Source organism: Neophocaena asiaeorientalis, unplaced genomic scaffold (genome assembly GCF_003031525.2).
Source record: "Neophocaena asiaeorientalis asiaeorientalis breed wild unplaced genomic scaffold, Neophocaena_asiaeorientalis_V1.1 scaffold327, whole genome shotgun sequence".
Lineage (NCBI taxonomy): Eukaryota > Metazoa > Chordata > Mammalia > Artiodactyla > Phocoenidae > Neophocaena > Neophocaena asiaeorientalis.
Window position 1 is genome coordinate 5,721,993 of NW_020174560.1, and position 20,716 is coordinate 5,742,708.

General features: G+C 39.2%; 1 protein-coding gene across 1 annotated transcript in view; it reads left to right on the plus strand.

Annotated features, from left to right (window-relative positions):
- MED13 (mediator complex subunit 13) overlaps positions 1-20,716 on the plus strand; it is a 113,505-nt gene that overhangs the window by 12,980 nt on the left and 79,809 nt on the right. Inside the window, exons 2-4 of the mRNA XM_024757546.1 lie at positions 7,763-8,287; positions 9,903-10,137; positions 18,235-18,403. Coding sequence (XP_024613314.1) covers positions 7,763-8,287; positions 9,903-10,137; positions 18,235-18,403 — 929 coding nt within the window. The remainder of the gene's footprint in view (positions 1-7,762; positions 8,288-9,902; positions 10,138-18,234; positions 18,404-20,716) is intronic.

The following is a 20,716-nucleotide window of genomic DNA, read 5'->3' on the forward strand; positions in this document are numbered from 1 at the left end:
ACCCGCGTCCCCTGCATCGGCAGGCGGACTCTCAACCACTGCGCCACCAGGGAAGCCCCTCAGAAAGATTTAAGGTTGTGCATCAGAATACTATTTGGCCAGACAAAAAGTCCTCTAAAGAGATTAAAGGTATGTGTCACACAGTCTCTCAATAAAATGATAAAGCACCTAGGAAGCTTAAGGGCATTGTCCATCAGTTATCTCACCAGAAGCCCAAGGTAGAGAAGAGCTTATCTGAAAGATATTTGTAGGTGTGGCTTTCATCTAATGGAGTGGACCCCAATAACATTCATGGAAGGCTCATAACATTTAAAAAATAAATATGTATGAAGAAACATTGCCATCTTGGATCAAAAGGGATAGAGATAGTACAAAACGAAAAGAGGTCTTTGGACCCTCAAAGTTCCACTGGCAAGAAGTAGGCTGAGAAAAATTCTCAGTGGTAAACATGGACTCTTTCATTAAAAAAAAAAAAAAAAGGGAGAAAGGGAGGATGACTCAGGGGTCAGATCCAAAACTCCAGAACATGGAGCTGAGAGCCAGGGAGAATTATTCCCAGGATTTGAGACTTAATCAAGGAATGTTCAACATTTGTTCAGCTGGTTTTCAGAATTATAATGGACCAGTGACTCCTTTGTGCCCGCCATTTTCCCTCTTTTTGAACAGTTACCCTATTACACCTGTCTCACCATGGTGTGTTGGGTGTATGGAGGGGCACATAAGTTGTTGTTTTAGTTTCACAGGGGGAGAGGAACTGTACTCAAGGGGCTGTACTTAAGGAACTACACCCAAGGAGCCTCAGATGTACCTGGACCTGATTTAGAGGATGAGATGTTGGACTTTAAGCTAACGCTATAATGAGATGAGACTTTTGGTGACTTCGGGAGGAAATGAGTGTATTTTGCATGTGGGAGGGACATGAATCATTGGAGACCAGAGGATGGACTGTGGTAGCCAGCCTTCAAGATAGCCCTTAATTATCCTTCCCTCCTTGCATTCACACCCTTGTGTAGGCCCCTCCCACACTCTATCACAGTTGGTCTGTGTGACCAAAATGATATAGCAGAAATGATGGTAAGTTACTTCTGAGAATAGGTTATTAAAAAAACTGCACCTTCCATTCTGGTATCTCTGTCTTTCTCTATCTCTATCTCTTGGATAAATCCCTATTGGAGAAACAAGCTGCCGTGTTGTATGCAGCTCTAAGGAGAAGGCCACCTGGAAGAATACTGAAGCCTCTGGCCAATGGCCAGCTAGGAACTATGTCCTGCCAACAACCATGTGAGTGAACTTGGAAATCAAGTCTTCAGCCCTACTCTAGCCTTGAGATGACTGCAGACCCAGCCAATATCTTGACTGCAACCTCATGAGAGAGCCTGAGCCAGAACCACCTGGCTAAGTCGCTCTTGGATTACTAAACCTCAGGAACTATGTGAGATAATGAAATGTTTGTTGTTTTAAGATGTGAAGTTTCAAGGTAATTTATTATGCAGCATTAGATAACAAATACACCAGCCCAAGAGCCAGGACTTCACAGCAGAAGCTGAGACCACAGAGGGAGGTCTGATGCACTCTTGCATATTGCCCCATCATCATAACACCTAGTACAGAACCTTGCTCATAGTAAATTTCAGTAGGTATTAAGTGAATGAATGAGTGAATGTCAAAGCCAGTGATAGAAATGGTATAAAACTCTGTTACCTTCGTCTATATTACTATTAAATCCCTTATATACTCTTTGTAGAACCAAGAGATTCTAGAATAATCTTCCTATTTTCTTGGCTGGTCACATCTTTTGAACTCCTCTGAACCTTTTCTTGGGGGAAGAGAACAATAAAATTGCAAACCGGTTTGTATCTTGGCAGGAGTAATTATCCTGCGTGACCAAAGTCCTGCCTGGAACCTTTTAGCAGGAGGAGGAGGTTCAGCAAACTGCACTTGTCTCCTCTCTCAACTTTGGCTATTCTGAGAAAAATCATCTGCTCAATAAGAAAGGAATGCTCAGCATTTTGCAGAAGTGATTTCCTCTACTTCCCTATCTTCCTTGCTGATACCTTGATGGAGGGAATAAATGTGAAACAGAAAGAAAGGATGTTCTCAGATAAGCTCCTCTTAATTAGTTCAGGCCTCTTCACTTCCTGCCTGGATTACAATGCCCCCAACAAGTCTCTTGGCATCTTGTTTCTAAAAACAAATCTTAGCTCAGCACTCTCATGTTTAAAGTTTTCAGTGGTTATTCATCCTCTTCTGGACGAAATCCAAACTCTTCATGATTTGGCCTTGAGGGTTACTTCTTCAGCCAAATCTTTTCTTACCAACACCAGGCTTTCCAGTCCTCCCCCTATTCCTTCTGTCCCTCTCCTTCCCCTCTCATCTGCATCTTCAAGCTCAACCCAACTCATCCTTCAAGATTTAGTTTCAACTGCCCATCCAGGAAGTTTCTCTTGAGCCCCTCACAATAGATTAGCATACTTTACAGACCTCTTTGGCCTTGGGCAAGTTGCTCTCTAAATCTCAGTATCCCAATCTAGAAAATTGGGATAATATAGTATGTACTTACCTTAGAAGCTTGTGACAAGGTTTATAGATAATTAATGCAAAATACTTAGCACAGGGCCTGACATATATTAAGTATTACATATTAGGTGATAAATCATATCAATTATTTAATCCGATCTGTTTATTATGTTTGAGGAAACAGATTCAGAGGAGTCAAATGACTATCTCAAGTAGAATAAAGATAGGGGGAGGGGAATATCTGATTCGCTTATGCAGGTTTACAAGCCAAATTTCAAAGTGAGGAAATTAGGGGGAACTGGCTTCAAACTTAATATTAAAATAAAACATTTATTGAGAAATAAATGAGGTTGAGAGTAGATGCTGTACTACTAAGAAAAATGGCAAGTCAGGGCAACTGTCAAGATAATTCAGGATATTTGAGGCTTAGAACTGTAAAGTGTTCTTATTGTCTCAACTTGCTAATTTACTTTATCTGTTTATTTCTATTTTCAACTAAGAGTGTCTGTGCATTCACTAAATAAAATGGTTTGTAATGCCTCAGCCTTTTGTTTTCTATTGAATTAAGTACAACATTAAACCATTAACATGACCTTAAGGAAATCAATATTGTCCCCGGGCTCAAGACCACTCACTCCACAGCTTAATTGGTCCTTAGCTTTAAGCTTTTTTTTTTTTTTTTTGCGGTACACGGGTCTCTCACTGTTGTGACCTTTCCAGCACAGGCTCCGGACTCGCAGGTTCAGCGGCCATGGCTCACGGGCCCAGCCGCTCCGCGGTATGTGGGATCTTCCTGGACCAGGGCATGAACCCGCGTCCCCTGAATCGGCAGGCGGACTCTCAACCACTGTGCCACCAGGGAAGCCCAGCTTTCAGCTTTTGACTGTAGACTTGTGTTATCCAACACAGTAGCCACTAGCCACATGTAGCTGTTAGGCACTTGAAATGTGACTGGTCCAAACTGAAATGTGCTATAAGTGAAAGTACATGCAGATTTTAAAGTTTTGGTTAGAAAAGCAAACCATCCCAATAATAAATTTTTATGTTGACTACATGTGAAATAATAGTATTTATGTTACATTGGGATAAATATAATACATAACTAAAATTAATGTCACCTATTTCTTTTTCTCTCTTTTAATGCGGCTACTGAAAAAATTTTAATTATTTATTTAGCTCTTATATTTCTACTGGACAGAGCTGCACTAAACCCTGGGATTTTTCAGGATCAGGAGGGGCATAAGTCCTAAGGCCAAACATTGCCCTTTCCTGGACTTTCTCAGTCTCGGGTGATGTAAGTCTGTCACCCTTCCTGGAGGCCTGGCACCTCCATTTTCCCATTCAGAATGGAGCCCTTAAAAGGATGAAGAAGTTAAAGAACAGTTTTATTGTTTTATTTTTTAACATCTTTATTGGAATATAATTGCTTTACAATGGTGTGTTAGTTTCTGCTTTATAACAAACTGGACCAGCTATACATATACATATATCCCCATATCCCCTCCCTCTTGCATCTCCCTCCCACCCTCCCTATCCCACCACTCTCGGTGGTCACAAACCACCGAGCTGATCTCTCTGTGCTATGCAGCTACTTCCCACTAGCTATCTATTTTACATTTGGTAGTGTATATATGTCCATGCCACTCTCTCACTTCGTCCCAGCTTACCCTTCCCCCTCCCCGTGTCCTCAAGTCCATTCTCTATGTAAAGAACAGTTTTAAATGTAGATCACTGAGTGAATCCATGTTTCAAAGAGTAGAAGACAACAGGTGATTATTGACTCAAGGCAACCTCTCAGTGCATCTTAAGATTCCTGGTTGGCTCTCCTATTTTACTTGGATTATCTCTTTTAATTTTCACAACAACGCTAACATATATGTGCTATTATTACATGCATTTTATAAATTAGTAAATGGAAGTTAGGGAGCTAGCAGGCATGGTGTGGAGTTTTGATCCTAGTTTGTCCAACCGTCCAAGTGCCTTATCTAGCAAGATTATGAGCTCCTTGTGTATCCTGTACCTTGTCCTTACAGGACCTGACTGACACATTCTAGATGACAAATATGTGTAGTAAAGTGTATATATAGTATGACTTCAACCATATATGTATGTATATATATATGATATGTATATGGAAAGTCATGGGCATATGGGGGGGTAATATACATTTAAAATTTTTTCATCTTTACACTTTTCTGTATCTTCCAAACTTCTGACAACATACATATACTGTTATTTCCCTTATTCTTTAAATCACACAAAATGTCATTTTAAGAGAATGTAGGTGGCTACTGACGTGTTCTCTGTATGCTGACATTGCTCTTTTCTCTCCTCCCCGTGATGTTTCCAGTCCTCTCACAGTTGGTGTCCCTTTCCTCCACTTTGTTTCTCAATTCTTTTTCTCTCAATCTCTCTTCTACTTTTTCACCTCTCCCTCCTGCCTCCCCGCCCCCCCTCCCTTCTTTTTGAGAAGATTGACATTCAAATGAAAAGTCAATCAAATGTTACTTCCCACCTGGTGGGTTTCAGGCAGATTCTATCTGCCTCCTCTGAGGAAGGTGCTCAGGTTGGGGGGGTTGTGGGCAGTGGAGGGCAAGACTTCTAAAAAGGATGGTTTTAGATAAAATAAAAGGTGGGGGAGGACTTTTCAGAGTGACAAAAGCAGTGGGAACAAGGGTCTGAGGATTCTCTCAGGGAAACAGAGATGAGCAGAGGGTCTCTTACCTTACTGGGCCTGGAGATTGCTGTCTCCCAGTGTGGGAACTCAGTTAGAAAGGATGTGAACCTTAGTTGATTTGAACTCCTGGATTGAATTAGTCCTGGTTGTATAATTGACTTTGATATGTGGCCTTTGGATCTGAATTGGGTTTAATAAGATTTAACTGTTTCAAAGGGCTTTATAAGAATTCATTTTATCCTTCAAATCTGATTTCAAATGCTACCTACTTTGAGATGCCTGCTCTGACTTTGGTGCTCCTCCTTCAGCACTTCTGTTGTGACATAGTTGATACATACATATTAAAGCAATTACCTACTTTGTATTTTATCTTTTTTAAAAAAATTAATTAATTTATTTCTGTATTAGGTCTTCGTTTCTGTGCGAGGACTTTCTCTAGTTGCGGCGAGTGGGGGCCCCTCTTCATCACGGGGCACGGGCCTCATCACTATCTCAGCCTCTCTTGTTGTGGAACACAGGCTCCAGACGCGCAGGCTCAGTAGTTGTGGCTCATGGGCGCAGTTGCTCCGCGGCATGTGGAATCTTCCCACACCAGGGCTCGAACCCGTGTCCCCTGCATTGGCAGGCAGATTCTCAACCACTGCGCCACCAGGGAATCCCCTGTATTTTATCTTATTCTGTGGGAAATGGTTCCTTTATTGCCTTGCTTCAGGAATCTTTAGGGATATACACGTATCTTATTCGTATTTGTATCACAGGCCTAGCACAGACCAGGAACACACTCAGTTGAGCATCAGGTGCTCAATAATGATTTTTAAAAATATATTAATAGCTAACATTTAGTAAATACTGTGGCAAGCCCCATGCCTTCACTGTTTCATCCACCAGACACTTTAGGAGAAAAGTACTTTCATTATTTTAAAAAAATATTTATTTATTTATTTTTAAATTTTTGGCTGCGGTGGGTCTTAGTTGCAGTGTGTGGGCTCTTCCTTGAGGCTCAAGGGCTCTAGTTGAGGCACGTGGGCTCCAGAGCGCGAGGGTTCTGTAGTTTGCGGCAGGCAGACTCTCTAGTTGAGGCACGTGGGCTTAGTTTCCCCGTGGCATGTAGGATCTTAGTTCCCCCACCAGGTATTAAACCTGCGTCTCCTGCATTGGAAAGTGGATTCTTTACCACTGGACCACCAGGGAAGTCCTGCAAAGTACTTTCATTATCACTATTTTACAATGAGAAAACTGAGAGTAAGAGAAATTAATTTGCCCTGAAGTCCAAGATCGGCAAGTGGCAGAACTTTTTCTATAGGACTTTGGCTTCAAGATCTGGACTCTTCACCACCATGCGTGAATCTATATAGGTAGAGGAGGAAAGCTTTTTAATCTGTGGCTGAGGAAGTGACATATAAGAATCCATCATTATTTTAGAGGCAATTAAAATTAAAAATTGGTAAAGTCCTAACTCACTGATGTCTCCAATTTTTTGAATCACCTTCTTCCTCCCTCCTTCCTTTCCCCCGTCCTTTCTTTCTGTCCCTCTCCTCTCCCAGCTAAAACTCTCAGGCAAAAACTGTTTGAACTCCTACGTTGAAGTGTAATCCAGTCAAGAACTAAACGTTTTGTGGGAAAGGGAACTAACGTTTTATTTGACTCCTACTTTTTACCATTCATTCATTTGCAAATTTACATCTATCAAGCACCTACTGTGTGCTAGGAACCTTTTTTAGACACTAGAGATGCAGCGGTGAACCAAAGTAAGTCCCAGTTCTCACGGAGATGACGCTCTAGTGGGCACTTACATACACTGGTTCACTTATTCCTCACAATAACCACACCTAATGATGACAACAATAATAGATAACTCCAAACAGTGTTTATCTGTGCCGGGCACTGGGCTACGTGATTTCTTTGTGTTAACTCAATTACCACAACAACCTGTGAGGTAGGGGATATGTTTTCCTCATTTCGCAGATAAGTAAACTGAGACACACAGAGGTAAGTGATTCGCTCAAAGTTCGAACCCAGGCAGGGTGGCTCTAACTCCCAGGCTGTTAACCACAGGCTATATTGTTCCGTTTATGTTTCTTAACATCACAACTTTCAAGTGACCGAATCCTGTCTCAGATCATCTGACTCCCAAGCCCAGGGGTTTGCTCTGCACCCCACGGCCTTGTGGAATAAATGAGAATGGCTTGGAATTTTTGCAACACTTTCTCTTCCAAAGAATTCAAACTGATTTCAACGTAATTCTCAGATTTGTGATGTGAACCCTCTTGTACTGTAAATTCTCCGGCAAGGAGAAAGATAGCGCCAGGGCCCGGGTCATCTCACACTGGCCGGGGCACCCAGCAGATGGCGCTATTTTAGTGGCCACCAGCTGGCTACCCTGTGCCCGTGGGCTCACCGCCTCTGCTGAAAGCTTCCCGGCCCTCCCTCGCTCCCTCCTCTCTCCACCTCCCCACGGAGACCCGGGCCCATGTGACCTTCAGGCGGCCAATGGGCGAGCAGAGAGGGCGAGCTGGTCCCTGTGGCCGCCATTAAAGCGAAGGGAAAACCCGTGAATTCGGATTAAAGGGGGAAAAACACCGCCCGCTGGGCCCACAAAATGGGGGAGTCTACGGCGTCCCGGAGGTGAGGCCGCAGGAGAGCGGACGCTGGTCCGGCTTGGCTCAGGGACGACACGAAGACACAGCCAGAGAATGGTCTGAGCCCGCAGACGCCGCCACCACCTCCGCCACAGAGGAGACTCTGGGCTTAAGGACATCGCCGCTGCCGGGCCGGGGGCCTCGGCTTCTCTCCCCGTTCTCGCCCTTCCCGCCCCTCTGCGGGCGCCTCTTTGCCCGGGAGAACCCTCCAGGGCTTGGGCTCTGCCCTCTCGGACTCGATTTTAATTATTTATTGTGTAATTTATTATTTTTTCTTGTGGCAGGGGCACACATCCCCTCTGTCCCCCAGAGAGGGACGAGGGAAGGGGGTCCGGGTCGGATCCAGATGCCCGAGTCCCCGGGCGAGGCCCAGCCGGAGCCGGCGCCGCGGCAAGCTCGGCACCAGCCCGGAGACGCGTTCCACCTCCGCCGTCCTGGGCTCTGTTTTAAGAGTGTCGGCCTTTTTTCTTGTTTCCGACTCCTTTTTCCTCACCGTAGTCTTGTCTTCAACTTGGGCTCCTTATCTGGCAGGACGCTAGCATTTCCCTCTGTGTTTCTTGCTTAACTGTTGCTTTTCTCCTTGTTGATCATGTACCCCCCTCCTCCCACTTTCCACTGTCGCCCGTTCTCCCACTGCCTCACTCTGCTCATTTGGTTTCTCCCAGTAAACAGGACCCCGGAACTTAAGCACTCTTTTCGTTTTGCGTTTTTTCATATGAGTCAAACTGTAGGGGGCTAGTTTCTTCCTTGGGTGACTTCAGACTCTGTGTAAAAAACAGTAAATGCCATTTCATATGTTTTCTCTTTTAAACTCTGAAAAGAGTTTGCCATTTTGACAATTTCTGGCCGTCTTGCTTTTATTAGAACATTATGTTTGTGTGAGAGTGGAGCGGGCTGATGGAGGAGGTTCTGTGGTTCTGTACTAAATGTTTTGATATTTGTCTGTTCTGCCTGCGTTTTTAGAATGTTTTGAGGAGGCTGCTCCTCCTTTTATTGAAAAGTCAGGGGAAGCTGGATGTAGGGACACAATTGTGTAGGTTGGCCCAGGTCTGGGAACATCCAATAAAGACTTTCAAAGTACCAACTGTTGCAAAATTCAGTCTTCAATTAGATAGTAGCTTAGCTTCATAAATGATTTAAAGTTTCGGTAACTTTCTTTTTTCGATTTCCCTGTCCTATGAGAAATATTAAGAGAGTGTGTGATAGGTAAGTGAATCGAGTGGGAGGAGCACAACTAGTTGGCAAGTGTAAACTGCCAGTCGTGTATCAGCAGTTTCATTTTTGGCACCTTAGGCTTTGCACCTTTAAGTTATATTAAAGAGTTATTGAATTTGCTCTGATGAATTACTTTCACAATGCTAAGTAGAGCTCTTTAACGCCTTTCCCCCTTATAAAATGTTTTCTTGTACAATATCCATTAATCAGCATCTCTTCACATGTAATAAGACAAATGGGTTTTACGTTTCTGTCTTCTTCAACTCAGTCTATTTTTGGTACTTTTAGGATCAGGTTCTTTGAAGATAAGACTAGCACAAATCTGACGGTTCTTTGTAAGCAGCTATTTGACTTTTCCTAAAAGGGATGGGTAAAGATTTAACAAGATTTTTTTCAAATGTAGTTCAGATTTCATTAGAGCCATGACTTCTATAAACATGGAATGATGAATCTTTAAAAGTTAATTTTGGTATAAGTTTGACACCAAGAAACAAATGTAACCAGTTAGAGCAGAACTTAGGACAGAGAGTAAATGTTTACTCAGTGTGCAGCATTAAAGTACATGTTTATATTTAACATTGTTAAGTTTCTTTTATTTCTCCTTGGGACACATTTATTGACTTGCTATTCAGTGACATGTCAGTATTAATTTTTTAACTGTTTGTTTTTTTCCTTTAAGTTTTGGTTGCTGAATTATCAGAATAAGCTTTTTTTTTTGGTCAGTCTGCTTTAATATTGTAAGCATATGTTGAAAAATTGTAATGTCTTAATGAAATAAGGGACTTTAATAGTGAGTACTCTTGATTTTGAGTGAATATGCAGTAATAAAAAAAATCATGCTTTCTTTTCTTCAGGCTGACTTGACGGGAATTAAATGGAAAAGATATGTATGGCAAGGCCCAACTTCTGCCCCCATTCTGTTTCCGGTGACAGAGGAAGACCCCATTTTGAGCAGTTTTAGTCGCTGCCTTAAGGCAGACGTACTTGGTGTTTGGCGGCGAGATCAAAGACCTGGAAGAAGAGAATTGTGGATATTTTGGTGGGGCGAAGACCCCAATTTTGCTGACCTTATTCACCATGACCTGTCAGGTGAAAGCAAATTATTTCTAACTGACAATATAGCAATGTTGTATACTTTTCTTAAAAGCATTTGTATTAAAAATTAAGATTTTTTTGGTGGAACATTGTTGAGTATGAAACCAGATAAAAATTCAGCTTCATGTTTTAGTTCACTGGGGTTATTTTATTTTACTTAAAATTATGCATAGTATGGCACGTTTTTTAAGCCTTGAATAACTTTATTCTTTTACCACCCAGCTTTCTTATGAATTTCTGGCAGACAGGGCCCAAGGAAGGCATGTTACGTTAATTAACTTAAGAAAAATGGAATTGGGGAGCATTTCCTAACAAAGTCATAAAATACTTTGGAAGCCAAGTGTAACTCATCTTTGAGTCAGTTCTGCCACTGCTGTCTTCTGTATGAATGTGTAAACAGTTGTAGAAGGATCTAGATATGTTGTAACTTTCACGTGTTTTTTTCCCCAAGCATATAGTTACTTTATTATTTTTATTTGTGGCTGTTACATTATTAACATATGAAGGCATATGTTAATTTTCTTATTCTTGGGAAGTGATACTTTTATTTTAGAGACTGTTCCATCAAAGACTGTCTTTGATATGAAACAGTGCCAACTTGTTAGCTTTTACAGTGGGACATGGAATCATAATCTGAAAAGTTAGAGAAATAATCTTATGAGCAAATCAGTAAAATTAAAGTTAAATGTAAGTTGTTTTGATGTATATTAAAATATTATGTGGGTATTTTTTTTCGATGTTTCATGTTATGTGTTTAAATATGTTTTCTCCTGAAACTTCAGTTATATAAAAAAAATTTCTTCTAGTTTAACTGTTTTTTAGCATATTTTCTTAAAAATGGTAATACCGACACCTTAAAATACTGATTTGAACATAATGAAAGTAATTTTGGAAGATTAGGCTTTACTTGTCAGATTTTGCTGAATGCCATTGAATACTAAGAGTTTATCAGAGTGAAAGCAATTGAAGTAGTAAAGAAAAATATATTAGTAGTTGTATATAATCATATTTACTGTTCCAAGTCTGTCCTATACTGTTTTAAACAGGTGGTGTAGCCAATGGTATTTTTATAATGTTTTAGCTTTTTTTTTTAACTTGTCATTTACTTTAGAATGTCTTTACCTAAATCAGACATATCTTAGAGAATAATAAGGTCTTTGCTGATAGAGTATATTTGTTGTGCCCTTTTGTTTGCTCCAGGGACACCGTCTGCCTCCCTTTTGGGGTAATTAGTCTGCCTCTGTCTCTCTAGCTAACCCCTTTTTCATTTCTTCCCATCTGTGGCACTCTATCCCCTTCTTTTAAGCTCCCCTGAGAAGAGAGCAGCTGGACAGTAGGGGTGGCATCAGCTGCAGGAGGCAATCCTGAGTTCCGAGTGGAGGTGTAGTAGTGAGGAAAGGGGAACCGGCATGACCCAGGTGGTAACAGAAAGCTGATTAATTTAGTTTCAGCCTGCTCTTCACAGGCAGTGTCCTTCTGTTTGCTTCAGCACCTACCACATCTTGTGACTGAAATATTTGTGATTATGGTGATAATGGTGCCCCTCTGGTTGGTGAGGGAAGGAGGGAGGCATTCCTTTTTGCAGATTAGAATTCTCAGTTTTTCTTATTAACTCAGTAATAAAAGTACAGAGTTGCCTTTGCTTAACCCCCTTAATCTCCTTTGTGTCATCCATAGTGTATTTTTTAAAAGTAACTTTTTGTTTTAAAATAGTTTTAGATTTACATAAAAAGAGGTATAGAGAGTTCCTGAATAACAACCCTCACCTAATTTCTTTTATTGTTAACATCTTCCATCAAAATGTACATTTTTCACAGCTAATGAACCAGTATTGATACATTGGTATTACCTAAAATTGATAGTTTCTTTGGTTTTCTTTTATTGTTACCTAATGTCCTTTTTCTATCCTATGATCTTATCAAAGATACCATATTACGTTTAGTTGTCATGTTCCCTTCAACTGTTCTAGACTGTGACAGTTTCTCAGACTTGCTTTATTTTTAATGATCTTGATAGTTCTGAAGAGTTCGGTCAGGTTCCATAGTGCCTTTTAAATTTCTGCCTGCCTCTTACATGTAGCACATGTTTGGGTCACCTTCCTTTCAAGATTTGCTGATATGTAGAAATAGAATGTAAACTGGTTTTATTGCTAATTGGTGAAAGTCTGTTACAGCAAACCAGATCTGATTTGATACATACTTTAACTCTCAGTTACTTGTTTTGTAGCAGTAGTCGTATTTAGTAATTTGCAAAGACTTGATGATTTTTGGGTCAGGATTTGTGCTAACTAGTACTGGCCTAACTGTTAACGTTCCAGAAAGATAATTTGTTCATAATGTCCTTTGAATCCTAAAGCCAAACACTTTTTTTCTTTTACTTTTTACTCTGTTCCCTCTAAGAGAATGGATAGTTGGATCAGTATCCATATGTTTTGATAGAAAAAGAATTGGAGAACAGAACTCCTCTTTGATTACAACCTTTTAAATTTTAATTTTTTTTAAAATAAATTTATTTTATTTTAGTTTATTTTTGGCTGTGTTGGGTCTTTGTTGCTGCAGGCAGGCTTTCTCTAGTTGCGGTGAGCAGGGGCTACGCTTTATTGTGGTGGCTTCTCTTGTTGCGGAGCACGTGCTCCAGGGCGCAGGCTCAGTAGTTGTGGCTCACGGAGCAGCAGGCTTAGTTGCTCCAAGGCATGTGGGACCCTCCCAGACCAGGGCTCGAACCTGTGTCCTCAGCACTGGCAGGTGGATTCTTAACCGCTGTGCCACCAGGGAAGCCCTAAATTTTAATTTTTTTAAATTTAAACTTTGTAGCAGTCCTCATTCAGTGGTTGTGTGATAGAGATGTAAATGTGGTGGTGGGAAAATTTTAGTTTAATTCCTCTGGTCAAAAGTCTATATTGGTTCTTTTAAGTGTACTGTTAGTTTGCTTCAGAGCAAAGTTGTTTCATTATTAGTGTGTTCTCAAAGGAGAAGAGTTTTGTGGGTATTTTTATTCTGTGCCTTACCCTTTTTTGAATTTTATTGCTGTCATCATTGGCTGTTAGTTTTTCCCTTGAAACAAAAATAAAAAACAACTGCTCCCTCTCTGAGGTTTGCATCTTAAAAAGAAAATCATAGTAGCTAGAATGTGATAAGACCCTTTGAGAAAACTGATACCTTGAGAACTGAAAAAACAGAATCAGTCCGGGCTAAAAATATTTTTCCTGGCTCTTGTGGTATATATATGGAATTTCAGCAGCATGTCCAAATACTTTTCATTATAACAGAATTTCATTGTAAATAGTGTCAAACTAAACAGGCGATTGTTTAGTCTTAGAATTTAATTTTGGATGCTTTTACTGAAGGATTTTTTTTTTTTTTTTAATTTATTTTTGGCTGCATTGGGTCTTTGTTGCCGTGCACAGGCTTTCTCTAGTTGCGGAGAGAGGGGGCTACTCTTCGTTGCTGTGCGTAGGCTTCTCATTGTGGTGGCTTCTCTTGTTGCTCTAGAGCACAGGCTCAGTAGTTGTGGCTCACGGGCTTAGTTGCTCTGCGGCATGTGGGATCTTCCCGGACCAGGGCTCGAACCCGTGTCCCCTGCATTGGCAGGTGGATTCTTAACCACTGCGCCACCAGGGAAGCCCTGAAGGATATTAATTACAGTGGAATTTAACCTTAAGTGGCAGCTTTAACAAGGTTGACAAATAGGTAAATAGCAGCCAAATATAGGAGTTTAGTGTCAGCCAAACTAAAAAATTGTTTTGTTCCCCAGGTAGCCGAAGAGAGTTAATTCATTTCTGTCTTCTGTTCCATAATTTACTTGTGACCCAACTTTTTATGTTTGCTAGTCTCTAGGGACAACTTTGTTTGCCATGCTTTTTTGTGTACTATCAATTTTGAGCAGGAAAGTGTGTCTTTTAAATCTTCAAATCAAAGGTAAGCATATTAGGCTTCTTTTAAACCAAAATTTTTCAGCTTTTGCCGATCAGTAATGCTGCCAGTTTAAGGCTGTCAGTAATATTTGTTGAATGAATAGCTTATGAATGGGCAATTGTTGTTCAAGACAGACACTGAGCTACACATTTAAACATTTGTCTTTATTCTTTAAAGAAATACACAGTATTTTCTACAGTGATCATTTTTGGCCCGTTTATTATTCATTAGTGCATGTTGCATTTTAATAGTTTGGCAGACTTACTTAGGAAAAGATTCCTTTTTTACTGGCTTACCGCTATGGAGATATTTAAAGATGTCAGTTTTGAGAAAACTGAGTACAAGTGCTAGGTATATCAACTTTTTTTGTTTTTTTTCCCCCACTCATGGAGAATTATTCTGATGACCTATCACATACTTTTGCATCACTATAATATGTATCCTCAGAAAAATTTTTTTTATGGAAATCAAATTTAGCATTTGAACTTACGCATTGTTTTCTTAAAATACTTTGTAAAATTTTTTCACGTAATGACGATTAAGAGTTCTAATGCTAAGGGTAATGGAACAGTACTAAAAACACAGAATTGAAACTGTTTTCTCTGGGGATACAGGTACAAGAGGAGGAAAACATTTATTTAAATATATTAAGCAGACTTTTTCCAGTAGGCTATGGTTGATTAAGTTCAAAAGAGCTAGGTAAATGGTTTGCTATGTGTTCCTTCTCCCTCCCTTTTCTGTTATAATACTGGTGTTGAGCTTCAAGGACTTATTTTAATTAATGTAAGAGGTGCATATCACTATGTCTTGGGTGGCTTAGTTGTACCATTTCACTCTTCTTTTTTTAAAAATATTTATTGATTTATTTATTTGGCTTGCTGGGTCTTAGTTGTGGCATGTGGGATCTTTAGTTGTGGCATGTGGGATCTTTAGTTGTGGCATGAGGGAATCTTTTATTCATTTTTAAATTTTATTTTATTTTTGGCTGCGTTGGGTCTTCGCTGCTGCCCACGAGCTTTCTCTAGTTGCAGCGAGCGGGGGCTACTGTTTGTTGCAGTGGTGGCTTCTCTTGTTGCGGAGCACAGGCCCTAGGCTTGTGGGCTTCAGTAGTTGCGGCTCGCAGGCTCTAGAGCGTAGGCTCAGTAGTTGCTTAGTTGCTTCCCGATACGTGGGATCTTCCTGGACCAGGGATCAAACCCGTCCCCTGTGTTGGCAGGCAGATTCTTAACCACTGCACCATCAGGGAAGCTCTGAGGGAATCGTTTAGTTGCAGCATGTGGGCTCCTTTAGTTGCGGCATGTGGGATCTAATTCTAGTTCCCTGACCAGAGATCGAACCCGGGCCCCCTGCATTGGAGCGCGGAGGCTTAATCCCACCATTTCACTTTTTATATCTCTGAATACAACATGTAGAAGTACTTTTATTATGGTTATAATATCAAAATAGAAGCTTGGCTCAGTAGGCTTCTTGTTGCTAAGTGACACCCCCCCCCACCAAAAAAAAACCCTTCAAGCTTTTCACTGAATGTTATTAGGAATTGTTCTTATTATTTCCTCAGCAATGAAAAATGAAATTATGTTACTTTTGTAATGGTTGCTTAGTTACCAACCATATAGGTGAAGATATACTCAAGATATTTGTTGGCCTTAGAAAATCCTAACAAGTGGTCTGTTTGTTTTATGCATAACTCCCATTTAGTGTTAATGAGCATTGTGGGCATTTGAGGGTATAATGTAAAATGAGTAGTAAGTTCACCTGAGTTTCTCTAGACAAAAAAATTTAGAGCAATGAGGGAGAAATGCTTGAATATTAATACTGGTTAATTTTCTAAACTATATTTATATTCTTAAACTATTTAAGTACAGGTTTAACTGAAATAGATTTTTAAAAATAAAACCATAAAATATTCAGAATTTTATGTGGAAATTTATATAAATTGTATTTATGTAATACAGTCATATTACTTACTATTCTAAAGATTTTTAATTTACTCTTTTGGGGAAGAAGGCAAATTCAGTCTCAAGTTTTCAGTGAATAATTTTCTGATATTTGAAGTTTATAGTGACTGTACAACTTTGAAATGTAATGGTAAACTGTGTGTCTTGGTTCTTTGTTGGTTTAAAACTTAGAAGTAGTCAGAAAAAAGATTTTGGTAGGGGCTACTTACGTATGACAAATGTTACTCCATTGTGCTTCCTAGAAGGTAAGGATTTTTGAGGTAAAAGGCAATAAAAGTAAAAGTACACTAAATAGGTTATGAAGAATTCCGGCATAATTCTCTTGGAATTAAGAATATGTGTACTTTTAGTAATCATAAATCACATAACTTTAGATAAAGCTCTTAATGTTGTAGGTATTTAATTTTGAAATAATAGAACCTGATTAGGCTGAAAGCAGATTGCAAAAGATTCACTTTTTTTTCTCTCAGCAACTCACAAATATGCTTGTGATCTAGACCTTTTAAATAAAGTGAAATCACCATGTGCCACTTCCCTTTTCTTCTAGCCTGTTTTCTTTAATAAAGTGAAACTTGTAAAATTTTGGCTTTAAATGGAAGTAGATAAGGATGTCTGTAATATAGTAGAATGTGAAGACCTTTCTCTGTTTATTGTTAATGATTTAAAAATTATTTCAACTCTCAAGTATTGTCATTTTCTAAAGCTTACCTCATTTTTTAAGAGCTTACCTTTTTTGAAAAAATACAATTAGTTTATTTGAAAGACTTCAACTATAATTTAGGAAACACTTTGAAGAGCAACATAAAATCAACATTAACCTTTGTAGTGGCACAAATTTCTAGTGCAGTTAAAGTCCACTGTCATGCTTTTGAGTTAATGTTTATTCTGCCCATTTGTTTTGTAAGTTATGAATATAAACCATGTGTCACTCTTAATATGTGTCTCTGCTTTTATTCAAAAGCATCTTAGTTTATTATTTTTCTATTGGAATGTTATATACATTTTTAGTGTTTAATTAAGAAAGATTATTTTTACTTAAATTGAAAGAAGACCCATATTTATAAAATGTTTATAAAGTTATACTATATTTGAAATAGCAGTTTAAAATATTACAAAAGTTAAAATGCTGACAGTAGTAGCTATCATTTATAGTAGGATTCCTTGGATACTTTGTTACAGGTATGAGATGGATAGAGAGTAAAAAGCTTTTTTTTCTGAACTACATCCATACTTATATCAAAATGACTGCATTTTTTTTTTTGCGCGCACGGTACGCGGGCCTCTCACTGTTGTGGCCTCTCCCGTTGCTGAGCGCAGGCTCAGTGGCCGTGGCTCACGGGCCTAGCCACTCCGTGGCATGTGGGATCTTCCTGCACCGGGACACGAACCCACGTCCCCTGCATCAGCAGGCGGACTCTCAACCACGGTGCCACCAGGGAAGCCCTGACTGCATTTTTTTTGTTGTTGGTTTTTTTGTTTTGGTAACTTCACTTGGGTGGTTAATAGATTTGCTGGAAAAAGTGAGGCTGTATAGTTAGTGAAGATTGCTATAACTTTATATCAGATGTGCCATTTAAAATTTGTCGTTGAATTTTTAAGTTTCTCCCCCCAAGTAGAGAATCCTATACTGAATAGTAAACATGGGAATCATTAGGTTGTAATGAGATCTAAGGTGGCTGATAATGCACTGCTTGTTGGGCTCTTTGCCAAAAGCTTCCTTTTTATCCATCACTTATTTTTATAGTTGAGTCATGGATTAGAATGCTGATGGACATAAAATATTTTGAGTTTAATTATTAACTGTCTAGTTTTTTTGGCAAGGTCCGTTTTGTAAAGTAACTAACAAGTGAGCCAGCTTAGAAATTGACATCTTAGGTGTAGAATGTGTAATATTTCCCTTGGTTATACAAATGTCCTTTTCATTTATACAGAAACCAAATCAGTCTGTTTGCAGTATATCGTTGCCTTTTTATATGGTGGAAAAATAATTTTCTGGTAATTTAATAGAATACATGGCACTTTGGCCTTTTATTCTCTATGGAGTAGCTTTGAAACCTGATATTTTAATGTCTAGAGAGATACTGAAGTGATTGTAGCTCACTATTCTGAGGTGAAGTAGGGTTTATGAATTTAGGGGTTAAACTATCACACTTTTTACTTAGCTCTAAGTAGATATAGTGCCACAGTGTTACCTTTTGTTTCTTTCATTTCTTTTACAGAAGAGGAAGATGGAGTGTGGGAGAATGGACTTTCCTATGAATGCCGTACCTTGCTTTTCAAAGCAGTTCACAATCTGTTGGAACGATGTTTAATGAACCGGAACTTTGTACGTATTGGCAAGTGGTTTGTAAAGCCTTATGAAAAAGATGAAAAACCTATAAATAAAAGGTAAGCTATCTTATTTAAACTCTTACTTGATATTTCTTTAGGCTTGTTAATTTTAATGACTTTATAGAAAATGTGTGATAAACTAATATCTTGCAGACATTCAGGAGGTTAAATTTGGCAAAGTACTGCAAGTGTTTAGTTTTCTTTGACCCCTTCATTCTTTCTCTTACACATTTGAATAATTTTCTTGCAATGAGGTTAGGCTGTGTGTCAATGCAGTGGCCTAAGTTTTATTCTGGGATGGTAGAAAAAATGTGGGATGAAAAGCAGAGACTTATGCATTGAAGTATACTTTTTTTTTTTTGGGGGGGGCGGTACGCGGGCCTCTCACTGTTGTGGCCTCTCCCGTTGCGGAGCAAGGCTCCGGACGCACAGGCTCAGCGGCCATGGCTCACGGGCCCAGCCGCTCCGCGGCATGTGGGATCTTCCCAGACCGGGGCACAAACCCGTGTCCCCTGCATCGGCAGGCGGACTCTCAACCACTGTGCCACCAGCGAAGCCCTGAAGTATACTTTTTTAGTACTAGTGGAAATACAGTCATGGTACTCTGTTAAAATTAAGCAGTATTAATATTTGTTTTTAGATGGTGATCTGTAGTCATGTTTTGGGTTGAGGTAATCCTTCTCATTCTCAAACCTCTGTTTTTGCTCTAATTAAAGTAATTTAAATCTAATTTTCTATATAAGACATGTTTACTTTTGGGCTGTTTTTCAATTTTCTTCAACTTTGAATTAGGCAAATTTAGGACACTTAATTTGTAGGATAATTACAGATGCACAGAAGACTTTAAGACCTGTAGTCTTAAAAGCTTTAGGTTACTACAGTTCTCTGATTTAAATAATATAAGGCACGATCTCTTAGAAGATTTAGTCCCAAGCAGTTGTTGAATTAGTGAGACTTGAAGAGAGATGAAACAGTGGTGAGTAAGATGGGATGTGGGAAAAAGAGAAAATGAAGGAAATTTATTAGTTTTCCCTAAAAGATGTGAGGATATGAAGTATTGGTTGTGATTGTAATCATTGTTGAGATGTCATTTTTTTACATCACGTGCACATCTTTTTTCATGCGCACCTGAAATTTTTTCAGACTTCCCTTATTAGTTTCAGTGAACTGGATGACCAGGTAAGTCTGGAGAAATCAAGACTCTTTTCATTTTTTTCTCTCTGAAAATTAAAATAAACCTTTATTGTCAATAGAATAATTAATCGTACAAGTTAGGAGTGCATTCATCTGCACATGACAGAAAACCTAACTACCTGGCTTATGTAGGAATTGATTTTTCTCAATACCAAGGAGTCTGCAGGTAGATAATCTGTTCAATAACGTCATCAAAACTAAGGTTCCCTCGAGTTTTTTGCTCTTTCATCTTTAGCCTTTGGGTTTTATCCTCATGGCCCCAGTAAGTGTTGCATCTCCAAACCTCACTCACAGTGGATTCCAGTCAGGAAGAGGAAGGGAGGGAGGAAGTGAGAAGTGGTGACCCTTGGATCAGAAAGTAGATTCTTGAAACTTTAGCTGATGTTTAATTGGCTGTATTACTGAGAGAAATATTTTTTTATATGGGAACATTGCCACTCTGAGCAAAATAAGGCTCTGGTTAGTAAGAAATGGAGAATAGATACTAGGTAGGCAGTTAATTAGAGGAAGGGGAATAAGTATCAAGTAGGCAATTGGCATTGTTCACTGTATATATTTATATAGTTTTAAGAAGTCAAGCTGATTACCAAGATTTAAAATGAAATGCTATAATCCTGAACCCAGCTACTAGATGTGCTCCTCAGAGGCAGTCCCTTTTAATTCTTTTAACTGTCTTTTAATTTATGTATTTAAAAACTTATAAGCAATTACTGTGCTGATTCCTGAGTTTTCTGTTATTTCAGTTATTCAGGATTTAATCTATTGACTTTCTATTAATGGTTTAGCTATCTAACTACCCCAGATGCTTAGACATCGGCATACCTATATACTCTCTTCCCTCTTCCCTTCTCTTTTTTCCCTTTTTTGCCAATATAGTTATGAGATTTGGTAAAAACAATACCTATTGTTTCTATTACTATAATTTTATAAATAGTATTTTCAGTGAGCCATTTGGTATATTAAGATTACATTCCATTTCCTCTCTATAATTTTGTTTTCCCCAGTGTTAATGATTATCTCTTTTTTCACTTAATTATCTATGTCAGGGGCTGGTAAACTACCACCCCACAGGGCAAATATAGCCTGCCACCTGTTTCTGTAAATAAACTTTTTATTGTAACACAGCCCTGTTCCTTCATTTGGATTATTTTATGCCTGCTTTCACACTACAGCAGA